The 11,569-nt window shown below is 46.3% G+C and overlaps 1 protein-coding gene and 1 non-coding gene across 2 annotated transcripts in view; both read left to right on the top strand.

Annotated features, from left to right (window-relative positions):
- The window catches only part of cxadr (CXADR Ig-like cell adhesion molecule), a 98,703-nt gene extending 87,739 nt beyond the window's left edge, over positions 1-10,964 (top strand). Inside the window, exon 8 of the mRNA XM_080203378.1 lies at positions 10,499-10,964. Within this exon, the coding sequence (XP_080059504.1) occupies positions 10,499-10,558 (60 nt within the window). The 3' untranslated portion in view covers positions 10,559-10,964. The remainder of the gene's footprint in view (positions 1-10,498) is intronic.
- Positions 5,519-5,710, top strand: LOC145353567 (U2 spliceosomal RNA). The gene has a single exon (XR_013888738.1). It is a non-coding gene; the product is annotated as a U2 spliceosomal RNA (small nuclear RNA).
- Positions 10,965-11,569: the final 605 nt, after the last annotated feature.

An 11,569-nucleotide genomic window follows, 5' to 3' on the forward strand; every position in this document is an offset into this window, starting at 1 on the left:
CGTAAATGATATCCTCTGTGGATGGATAAAGGTAAATTTTCCTACTCACCCTCCTTGACCTGTCTGCAGCCTTTGATAGGGGCTGACTATACCATTCTCCTTTCACGCACCTCCAATGTTATCCAGCTGGGTGGGACAGCTCTCATCTGAGAAGACAGAAGCCATTATCTTTGGTGGCCCTCAGTCTGAACTCTGTTGCCTCGGCACTGATTCATGCCCCAGACACTGGGGTTATGCAGCAAACTGTTCGCAATCTCATTGTCCAATTGAATCTCCAAGCTGACCAATCTTTGTAACGTCTCCCGTCTCCCAGCGCTGCCTCGCTTTTGGCTGAAACCCTCATTCATGTCCTTGTAACTTCCAAACCTGGCTAATGGAATTCTGACCTTTATTGGTTTCCATCTCCATTAAAGTTGCAATTTATCTATTAGTCACAGGGTAAGGCTTACATTAACACTGCAATGAAGTTACTGTGAAATTCTCCTAGTCGCCACACTCCAGTGCCTGTTCGGGTCAATGCACCTAACCACGTCTTTCAGACAGTGGGAGGAAACCAGAGCACCCGGAGGGAACCCACGCAGGCACGAGGAGAATGTGCAGACTCCACACACAAGGTGACCCAAGCCCGGCATCAAAGAACAACACAGCACAGGAAACAGGCCCTTTGGCCCTACAAGCCCACGCCGCCATTTTAATATTCAGTGAGTGCCTCATTCAATCCTCCTTCTCCCTATGGCTTTTGCCTACACCTCTTGCACTCCACAATAAAGGCGTGCAAATTTATATATGTGTCAGATCAAGGGAGGTCTAATTTAGGGACAACACCAATCAGCCTAAAAGCACGTATTTATGGTGTGGGAGGAAACCAGAGCACCCGGAGAAAACCCACTCAAGCACGGGGAGAATGTGCAAACTCTCACAGACACCGACCCAAGTCGGAGATCTGACCCAGGTCCATGTATCTGCACAGCAAACAACGATAGTCACTGAGCTGTCGTGTTGAACAGAATCGAACCTGGGTCCCTGGCACTGTGAGGCAGCAGTGCTAACCCCAAACTCCAGCTCATCCATACTTGTCTCCAAATTCACACCATGTCTCATGAACCCATTACCTCCTGTGTACACTGCAACTATAAATTTCTCATCTTGTCTTGACCTCACCTTTCCCTATCTCTGTAACATTAGCATCCCCTCTCCCCCATTGTTCCCTCCCCCTGAATCCACTAACTCTGGTCTCCAGCCCAACCTTCTCTGCTCTATCACTGTATCAGCCATCTCAGCCCCAGTCTCTTGAATCATCTTATCTCACCAACAGTCTATTCACCTCATTAAAGTGAAGTTAATTTATCTATCACAAGTAGGCTTACATCAACACTGCAATGAAGTTACTGTGAAGATCCCCTAGTCGCCTCACTCCAACGTCTGTTCAGGTACACTGGGGGGGAATTGAGCATGGCCAATGCACCTAACCAGCACGTCTTTGGACTGTGGGATGAAACTGGAGCACACAAAGGAAACCCAAGCAGACACTGGGAGAACATACAGAGCCCACACAGTGACCCAAGCTGGGAATCAAACCCAGGTCTCTGTAGCTGAGGCAGCAATCTGAATCATTGTGCCACCGTGCCGCCTCCCACACCTAACACCTCCCACCTAATTAATGGTGTTTCTTAAAACTCACTTCCCTGATATAACTCCTGGTCACCATTCCTAATGTATCCTTGTTTTAACCCTGTGACTATTTCAATCTAGTTATTCTCCTGTAACATACCTTGGGATGTTTACAGTGTGTTGAAGGTGCTATTTAAATGCAAGTGGGGTGGTACGGTGGTACAGTGGTTAGTGAATTCCTGGCTTAAGTGACTGCTTGTGCAGTGTCTGCATGTTCTCCCTGTGTCTGCGTGGGTTTCCTCCGGGTGCTCCAGTTTCCTCCACCATCCGAAAGACATGCTGGTTAGGTGCATTGACCATGCTAAATTCTCCCTTAGTGTATCTGAAAAGGTGCTGGAGTATGGCGAGTAAGGGATTTTCACTGTAACTTCATTGCAGTGTCAATGTAAACCTACCTATGACACTAATAAATAGCTTGTTGCTGCCAAAATGAGTTTTGCTGCCCCCTGATGGTGACATTTACTGTAAGAAATCTCACAACACCGGGTTAAAGTCCAACAGGTTTATTTGGTAGCACAAGCCACAAGCTTTCGGAGCGCTGCCCCTTCATCGGGTGAGTGGGAATTCTGTTCATAAACAGGGCATATATAGACACACACTCAATTTACATGATAATGGTTGAAATGCGAGTCTTTACAGATAATCAACTCTTAAAGGTACAGACAATATGAGTGGAGAGAGGGTTAAGCACAGGTTAAAGAGATGTGTATTGTCTCCAGAGCAGCCAGAGGAAATCCACCCAGACATGGGAAGAATGTGCAGACTCCACACAGACAGTGACTCAAGCCGGGAATCAAACTCAGGTCCCTGGGGCAGCAGTACTAACCACTGTGCTGCCCACTAGAGTTATACAGAAGCATTCGGAGATAAGAGGAAAAGAAATTCTTAATTTGCACACAAGTACTTCAACTGTCTTGGATTGGTAATATGTGTATGACCAACAGCTACAACGATTCTGAGCAAGGATTCGACTTCGAGATGAAGAGCAGAGCTTCTAATTCATGGCTTATACAGCCTTTGGGGAGGAGGTTATTTTGAAGGAGCCTTGACAAGTTTGTACACACTGTAGTCCATGTGCCAGTAATGGAGGGAATGAAAGTTTAGGGTAACAGATGGACAGATGTTGTTACTTTCTGAATGAATCTCTCAAGATGATGAGGTAGATATGGGTGGGTGAATTTTGTTATTCTTAGAACATTCCCTCTGCTTATTCATCCAGATTTCCATAAACATGACTACTTCTGCTTTATTTCCCCACATCAATCTGTTCCACCATCTACACGGCTGGCCTTTAACCTCAACTCCCCTTTCACACTAGCATATCTCTTAATTCCCTTTGCAGCCAAAAGTCTACCAATCTCTGTCTTGAATATTCTCAATGACTTGAGTGTCCACAGCTGTCCGTGATAGAGAATTCCAAAGATTCACAACCCACTGAGTGAAAAGAATTCGCCACATCTCAGTTCAAAACGATGACCCCTTATCCTGCGAGCGTGTTCTCCAGATCCAGTCTCCGCAGCCAGAGGAAGTAGCTTCTTATACTTCACTGTGTCAAATGTGCTATCACATGTCTTCCTGCTAAAAGTTATCCTTTTGCTCCAAAATTTGCCTTGGAGACTGCAGCACGTACTCTAGAAGATGTACTCAGGAACTCTTCCCTGCTGCCATTAGACTTTTGAATGGACCTACCTCACATTAAGTTGGTCTTTCTCCACACCCTAGTTATGGCTGTAACACTACATTCTGAACCCTCTCCTTCTCTACGAATGGTATACTTTGCATAGCGTGTAAGAAACAATACTTTTCATTGTATACCAATACATGTGACAATAATAAATCAAATATTGGCATGATTTATCATTCAGACGAAACATAAGTTAGGTCAGGCTGGAAAGACTGGGACTTTTTTCTCTGGAGCATAGAAGGCTGATGTGTGATCTTATAGAGGTCTATAAAATAATGAAGGGCATAGATCAGCTAGATAGTCAATACTTTTTCCCAAAGTCTAAAACTAGAGGGCATAGGTTTAAGGTGAGAGGGGAGAGATACAAAAGGGTCCAGAGGGGCAATTTTTTCACACAGAGGGTGGTGAGTGTCTGGAACAAAGTGCCAGAGGCAGCAGTAGAGGTGGTCACAATTTTGTCTTTTAAAAAGCATTTGGACAGTTAAGTGGGTAAGATGGGTATAGAGGGATATGGGCCAAATGTGGGCAATTGGGCCTAGCTTTAGGGTTTGAAAAAAAGGACGGTGTGGACAAGTTGGGCCAAAGGGCCTGTTTCCATGCTGTAAACCTCTGAGGCCTTATAGCTGTTTAAAGTTTATTTATTGGTGTCACAAGTAGGCTTACATTCACACAGCAATGATGTTACTGTGAAAATCCCCTAGTCGCCACACTCTGGCCTCTGCTCAGGTTCACCAAGGGGGGATTTAGTATAGCCAATCCATCTAACCAGCACGTCTTTCAGATAGTGGGAGGAGACTAGAGCAGCCCGAGGAAACCCAGGTAGGCGTGGGGAGAATGTGCAGACTCCACACAGACAGTGACTCAAGCTGGGAATTGGACTCAGGTCCCTGGCGCTGTGAGGTAGCAGTGCTAATAACTATGCTGCCCACTGGAGTTACATAAGAACATAAGAAATAGGAGCAGGAGTAGGCCATCTAGCCCCTCGAGCCTGCCCCGCCATTCAATAAGATCATGGCTGATCTGTCTTGGCTCAGTTCCACTTTCCCGCCCTCTCCCCATAACCCTTAATCCCCTTGCCCATCAAAAACCTATCAACCCGTGTCTTAAAAATATTTAGCGAGGCAGCCTCCACCACTTCAACGGGCAGAGAATTCCAGAGATTCACCACCCTTTGAGTGAAGAAGTTCCTCCTCAACTCCGTTCTAAACCGCCCCCCCTTTATCTTGAGGCTGTGCCCTCTAGTCCTACTGTCCTTTCTGAGCGGGAAGAGTCTCTCCACCTCTATCCTATCCATCCCCTTCAACATCTTATACGTCTCAATGAGATCTCTCCTCATTCTTCTAAGCTCTAACAAGTACAAGCCTAGTTTATTCAGCCTCTCCTCATAGTTCAACCCCCTCAACTCCGGAATCAGCCTAGTAAACCTCCTCTGCACTCCCTCCAAGGCCAAAATATCCTTGCGTAAGTGCGGCGCCCAAAACTGCACACAGTACTCCAGCTGCGGCCTCACCAGTGCCCTATACAGCTGCAGCAAGACCTCCCTACTTTTATATTCAATCCCCCTCGCTATGAAGGCCAGCATCCCATTCGCCTTCCTGACCACCTGCTGCACCTGCAAGCTGGGTTTTTGCGACTCATGCACAAGGACCCCGAGGTCCCTCTGCACCGTCGCCTGCTGCAGTTTTTTGCCCCGTAAGTAATAGTCCTTCCTACCATTATTCCTACCAAAGTGGACAACCTTACATTTGCCAACATTAAATTCCATAATTTAATGTTACACAGAAGCATTAGGAGACGAGAGGAAAAGAAATTCTTAATGTGCGCACAAATACTTCAACTGTCTGTGAAGTGTTCAAACACTCTGTCACGGCATTTTCTCAAAGTGGCCCGTGAAGTAAGAATTAGTGTGTATCTGTATGTCGCCCTCTTCTGGCTTGCGTGTTGTTCAATTTTAAAATAACCAACAGCAAAGATTCAGTCTTAAATAAGATAAAGTTTATTACAAAACACTGCTGATAAGTAAAATTATAAAAAGTTACTAATTAAATACATACAAAGATTAACTACAAGTAAGTATAGAAGGTACTTGTAAAGATGAAATTCTGTTCAATCCTTTAAGATCTCGCTGTAGGTCCATCGCTGCAGTTGAAGCATTGGTCACGTGTCGCTTCTCGGCCTTTTGGCTAAGATCAAGTGTAGTATGGACATGCTGCGCTTAATTGAAGTCATTAGGTTACATTTCAGCTTCATTTGAAGCAATTTTTAAAAGCGGCACCTCAGCCTTTTGGCTAAGATGCGAATGAGATGAAGCCTTGGAGGAGGAGCTATACCTACTCCAATCAGCTTGGATCATGTAGACCAAGCCCAATTCAGGAGGTGAGAGCCCTGTCTTGTCAGCTTGGATCGGGAATGTCCCAACTTGTTGGGACTCTGGATTGGATTTGATTTGAAAAACAAAAAAAAAATTGGTTGCATGTAGTGAAGAGTTTTTAGCAGCTGCGATGACTGCTGCAGTTGAATAGTTGGCTTTTCTAGCTGGACTCAGCAGGTCAGCTGGGAAATGGAGAAGGTGTCTTGTTCCCCATTAATTCTGCAGTTATTGGGATCTGCAGGTCACCTGGGCTTCTTCAGCAGAACAGCAGTTTATTTCAACAGACCTTGCTTTTTACCCTCTGTTGGACAAAAGCGCTCTCTGATGACACCTCTCCAAGTTCTTCCTGGGGTCGTGTACCAAATGGCAGTTCTCAGCCGGCCCGTATACAGTTCAAAACGGCTGCAGTCCAAACTGTTGAATCGTGCTCCCTTATCAGGTATTGGGTTAACTCCAGTCTGGACAATGGTCCTACCTCTCGCCTTTTAGACGAGGTAATTAACCTTTCAAATGACTCCCATTCTTTCAGCTTTGATGAGATTGGAAATTACTAATCACAACTTCAGGGAAGGAAATCATTATCGATGAGTTTCTGTTTCTCCTTGTGGAGGGGGTTGAGCTATGAGGAGAGGCTGAATAAACTAGGCTTGTACTCGTTAGAGTTTAGAAGAATGAGGGGAGATCTCATTGAGACGTATAAGATGATGAATGGGATGGATAGGATAGAGGTGGAGACACTCTTCCCGCTCAGAAAGGACAGTAGGACTAGAGGGCACAGCCTCAAGATAAGAGGGGGGCGGTTTAGAACGGAGTTGAGGAGGAACTTCTTCACTCAAAGGGTGGTGAATCTCTGGAATTCTCTGCCCGTTGAAGTGGTGGAGGCTGCCTCGCTAAATCTTTTTAAGACGCGGGTTGATGGGTTTTTGATAAGAGAGGGGATTAAGGGTTATGGGGAGAGGGCGGGAAAGTGGAACTGAGCCACGACAGATCAGCCATGATCTTATTGAATGGCGGGGCAGGCTCGAAGGGCTAGATGGCCTACTCCTGCTCCTATTTCTTATGTTCTTATGTTCTTAAATGTGCCTTGAATTTTAAATGTTTCGCATGTCTGGATATCTCTATTTGCAAACTATTTGGAACCTTCTGGAAGTTTGACAAACGTTGCAATTGTGTAAAAGATCAGTGACTTTAGACAGTCCTTTTTCTAAATGTCACATCTAAAAGAAAGATTAGCTTTTCTTCCAATACATAATATATAATAAAGCTGTAAGAGGAATATGATGTGGGCAGTTGATGTGTCGTTGGAGCCTGACCCCATGACATACATTGGTGTAGACGGGTGAATGTGTAGAGGTGCTGCCAGGCACACGCGGGGTTTGTTTTGAAACAGAGCTTAGCTTCTTTGAAGAGGGCATAAGATCAAAGCACATAGAACATCCGAGTATCTCAGTGTCGGATTGGGGGAGGGCTCCCCCAATGATGAGCTGGGGGATCCCCTTCAGGTGTTCCCAGGTAAGGTGTTTGCTGACAAATTGCCAAATCTCCCAATCGACAATGTCTGAAAATGCGATTTAAATCACAAACCTTGGATGGTTCTGATTCGGATAAACTAATAGTTACCCAGAAAACACACAGAGATCCCCAGTGTGACTCCCCTCGCACCAATTCGCAGCCGTTATCAGTCAGAACTGCTGAGTCGATGATCTGGCCCCAGCATGACGGACATCAGTCTCCAACCAACTCCATTCGCTCCACGTGATGTTTAAAAATGGCTGAAGGCACTGGATTTGCAAAGCGATGGGCCCTGACAATATTCCAGGAGTAGTCCGAAAGACTGGTGCTCCCTAGCTAAGCTGTTCCATTACAGCCACAACACCAACCCGGCAATGTGGGAAATTGCCCAGGCGTTGTCCTGAAAACAAGAACCAGGACAAATCCAGCCCAGCCCATTACCACCCAATCGGTCATCTCTCGATCATCAAAGTGATGGAAGGAGTCATCAACTGTGCTATTAAGCAGCATTTACTTGGCAATAACAAGCTCACAGAGGCATAATGATTAGCACTGCTGCCTCACAGCGCCAGGGACCTGGCTGGGGTCACTGTCTGTGTGGAGTTTGCGCATTCTCCTCGTGTCTGCGTGAGTTTCCTCCGGGTGCTCCGGTTTCTTCGCACAGTCTGAAAGACATGCTGATCAGGGTGCATTGGCCGTGCTAAATTCGCCCTCAGTGTACCCGGACAGAAGCCAGAGTGGGGCAGCACGGTAGCACAGCGGTTAGCACTGCTGCTTCACAGCTCCAGAGACCTGGGTTCGATCCCCGGCTCGGGTCACTGTCTGTGTGGAGTTTGGACGTTCTCCTCGTGTCTGTGTGAGTTTCTTCCGGGTGCTCCGGTTTCCTCCCACAGTCCAAAGATCTGCAGGTTAGGTTGATTGGCCATGCTAAAATTGCCCCTTAGTGTCCTGGGATGTGTAGGTTAGAGGGATTAGCGGATAATAATATGTAGGGATATGGGGGTAGGGCCTGGGTGGGATTGTGGTCGGTGCAGACTCGATGGGCCGAAGGGCCTCTTTCTGCATTGTAGGGTTCTAGAACATAGAACATTACAGCACAGTACAGGCCCTTCAGCCCTCAATGTTGTGACGATCTATGTCCAAACCCAAGATCAAGCTATCCCCTCCCTATAAGGTTCTATGATTCTATGACTAGGGGATTTTGACAGTAACTTCATTGCAGTGTTAATGTAAGTTTACTTGTGACACTAAAATAAACTTTAAGAACATTAACAGTTTGGGTTCTGCTGGGGTCACTCAGCTCCTGACCTCATTACAGCCTTTGTTCAAACGTGGACGAAAGAGCTGAATGCCAGAGGTGAGGCAGGAGTGTCTGCCCTTGGCCTCCAGGCAACATCTGGCTGAGTATGGTATCAAGGAGCCCGAGCAAAACTGGAGTCAATAGGAATCAGGAGAAGAGAAAAACTCTGTGCTGGTTGGAGTCATACCCGGCACAAAGGAAGGTGGTTGTGACGGATGGAGGTCAGTCATCCCAGCTCTAGGACATCACTGCAGGAGTTCCTAGAATAGTGTCGTAGGCCCTACCATCTTCAGCTCCTTCATCAATGACCTTCCCTCCATCATAGGATCAGAGGAAGGGAAGTTCGCAGACTACTGCACAATATTTCTGATTTCTCAGACACTGTACTAATCCACATCCAAATGCAGCAAGACCTGACAATATCCAGGCTTGGACTGACAAGTGACCAGAAACATTTTCCCTACACAACTGCCAGGCCATGACCACCTCCAACAAGAGAGGATCTAACCATTTGCCACTTGACATTCAATGTCATCGTGATCACTGAACTCCCCTCCCCCCCACACTATCAACATCCTGGGGATTACCACTGACCAGAAACTGAACTTTCTGTAGCTACCAGATAAGTCAAAGGTTAAGAATCCTGCAGTGAATAACTGACCTCCTGACTCTCCAAAGCCTGCCCACCATCTACAAGGCACAAGTCAGGAGTGTGATGGAATACTCCCCATTTGTCTGGTTGGGTGCAGCTCCAACAACACTCAAGAAGCTCAATTCCATCCAGGACAAAGCAGCTCCCTCGATTGCTACCACTTACACAAGCATTCAATCTCTCTACCGCTGATGGACAGTGGCAGCCACATATACCATCTACACAATGTACTGCAGGAACTAACCAAAGCTCTTCAGGCAGCTCCTTCCAAATCCACAATTATGACCATCTAGAAGGACAAGGGCAGCAGATACTTGGGAACACCACTGCCTGAAAGTTCCCTCCAAGCCACTCACCATCCTGACTTGGAAATATATCACTGTTCCTTCACAGTTCCTGGGTCAAAAATCCTAGAATTTCCTCTCTAACACCAATGTGGGTGAACATACATTTCAAGGACAGCAGCGTTTCAAGAAGGCAGCTCATCACCACCTTTTGAAGAAGCTGTTCTTGAGTCGGCTGGTACATGACCTCAGACTTTTGTAATATAGAACTATATCACCGTTCCTTCGCTGGGTCAAAACACTGGACCCCTAACACCAATGTGGGTGTACTTACACCACATGGAGAGAAGTAGTACAAGGAAGCAACTCGCCACCACCTTCCTAAGGGTGCTTAGAATGGGCAATAAATGCTGGCCTTGTCTCTGGTCCCCACATCCCGTTAATGAATAACAAAACATTGTTGTGACTGTACAGGGCAATAGTGAGTCCCAGTTCCTTCCACACTGATAGTGAGTCCCTGTCCCTTCCGCGCCGACAGTGAGTCTCTGTTCCTTCCGCACCGACAGTGAGTCTCTGTCCCTTCTGCGCTGATAGTGAGTTCCTGTCCTTTCCACAGTTGGACAATAAGATTGTTTTCCCAATTGTGTTTATGGTGGGGTGACGTATGATTGCAATTTGCCATTCTCAACCGAGACTCAATGAATATGATCAACGGATGCTTCCAATTAAGCAAATGTTAACAATTTATGTGTCTCGCTAGCAGCATCTAGAGGAAGGAATTGAGTACTACGTTAATCTCTCAGTAAATCTGCATATTTTGTTGCACATCTGAGTGTGGTACCACTCTTAGGTTGGACTCAGTTTCAGTTGGAGTAAATTGTTCCATTATCAATGTCAAAAGAACCTCTATCAATGCGTTAACAAGTTACACATTCCCATACAGGTGGGATTTAGGTTAAGAGCTCTCTGTGCGTGTGCCTTGTCTGAGACAATGCTTTCTCTCTCTCTGTCTCCCTCTCTTTAGGAAAATGGGCAATGGTTAGAGGAGAAAAGCCAGGGCTATAACTCAATGTCCATCGTGTGAGGAAGCAGCCCCTGTGTGGAAGATCACTCACATAGTGGAGGAATGGTTCAAATACTTTGGTCCAGGAATTTCAAAGCAGAGGACGCGTGGAAAATGGAAATTTTTGTCTTTGATAATAAGAGCTAGCCAATCAGTACTGTACAATTATAATGTAAAAATTAATGTTCCTGTAAATAAAAGCAACTTAGTGCGGATGCTGGAATTTGAAACAAAAACAGAAAACGGTGGAGGATTTCAGCAGGTCTGACAGCATCTGTGGGGACAGAGAATGGAGCTAACGTTTCGAGTCTGGATGCCCCTTCGTCAGAGCTGGATGACAGAAGGAGTGGAAATTAGAAGCAAAATTAATCAATTTTTCCAGGTCTGGGCAAGAGCACGAAGTGACATTGAAATAGTCGTCAATGGAGGGGGGGGGGGGTGGGGGGGGGCGCAGGGAGGGATGGGGGCATGAGACGGAGTAGGACTGGAACAGGGTAATGCTCCACATAACCCATAAAGAGACTGGCAGAACCAGGACCCATACAGGTGCCCATAGCCACACCTTTTATTTGGAGGAAATGAGAGGAGTTAAAGGAGAAATTGTTGAGTGAGAGAAGCACTTCAGACAGACGGAGGAGAGTGGTGGTGGGTAGGGATTGTTCGGACCTCTGTTCTAGACAGAAGCAAAGAGCTTTGAGGCCATCCTGGTGTGGGTTGGAGGTGGGATGTTCCTGTAAAGCTGTGGCTCAAAAGATTGAAATGTGGCTAGCAGCATCTGTGCACTGTAATACACTCACCTACCATCGCTGTGACTTCAGGGTGCGCTATTAACAACTTGTGGGGACACCATCCCTGTGTGGAGATTAAATCAGCACCCTACTCCTCCCTCCTGGTGACAGACTCTCACTGAGACCAAATATCTCTGTCTGTCCCAGCAGCTAGACCCATCATCTCCTTCCTGGAACATTAATGAAAAGGAAAAGGTCATTCAGCTGCAATCCTGGTTGGTCTACACCTCAACTCTAATGAGCC

This window comes from Carcharhinus amblyrhynchos, chromosome 15 (assembly GCF_965287045.1).
Source record: "Carcharhinus amblyrhynchos chromosome 15, sCarAmb.v2.hapA, whole genome shotgun sequence".
NCBI classification, from domain to species: domain Eukaryota; kingdom Metazoa; phylum Chordata; class Chondrichthyes; order Carcharhiniformes; family Carcharhinidae; genus Carcharhinus; species Carcharhinus amblyrhynchos.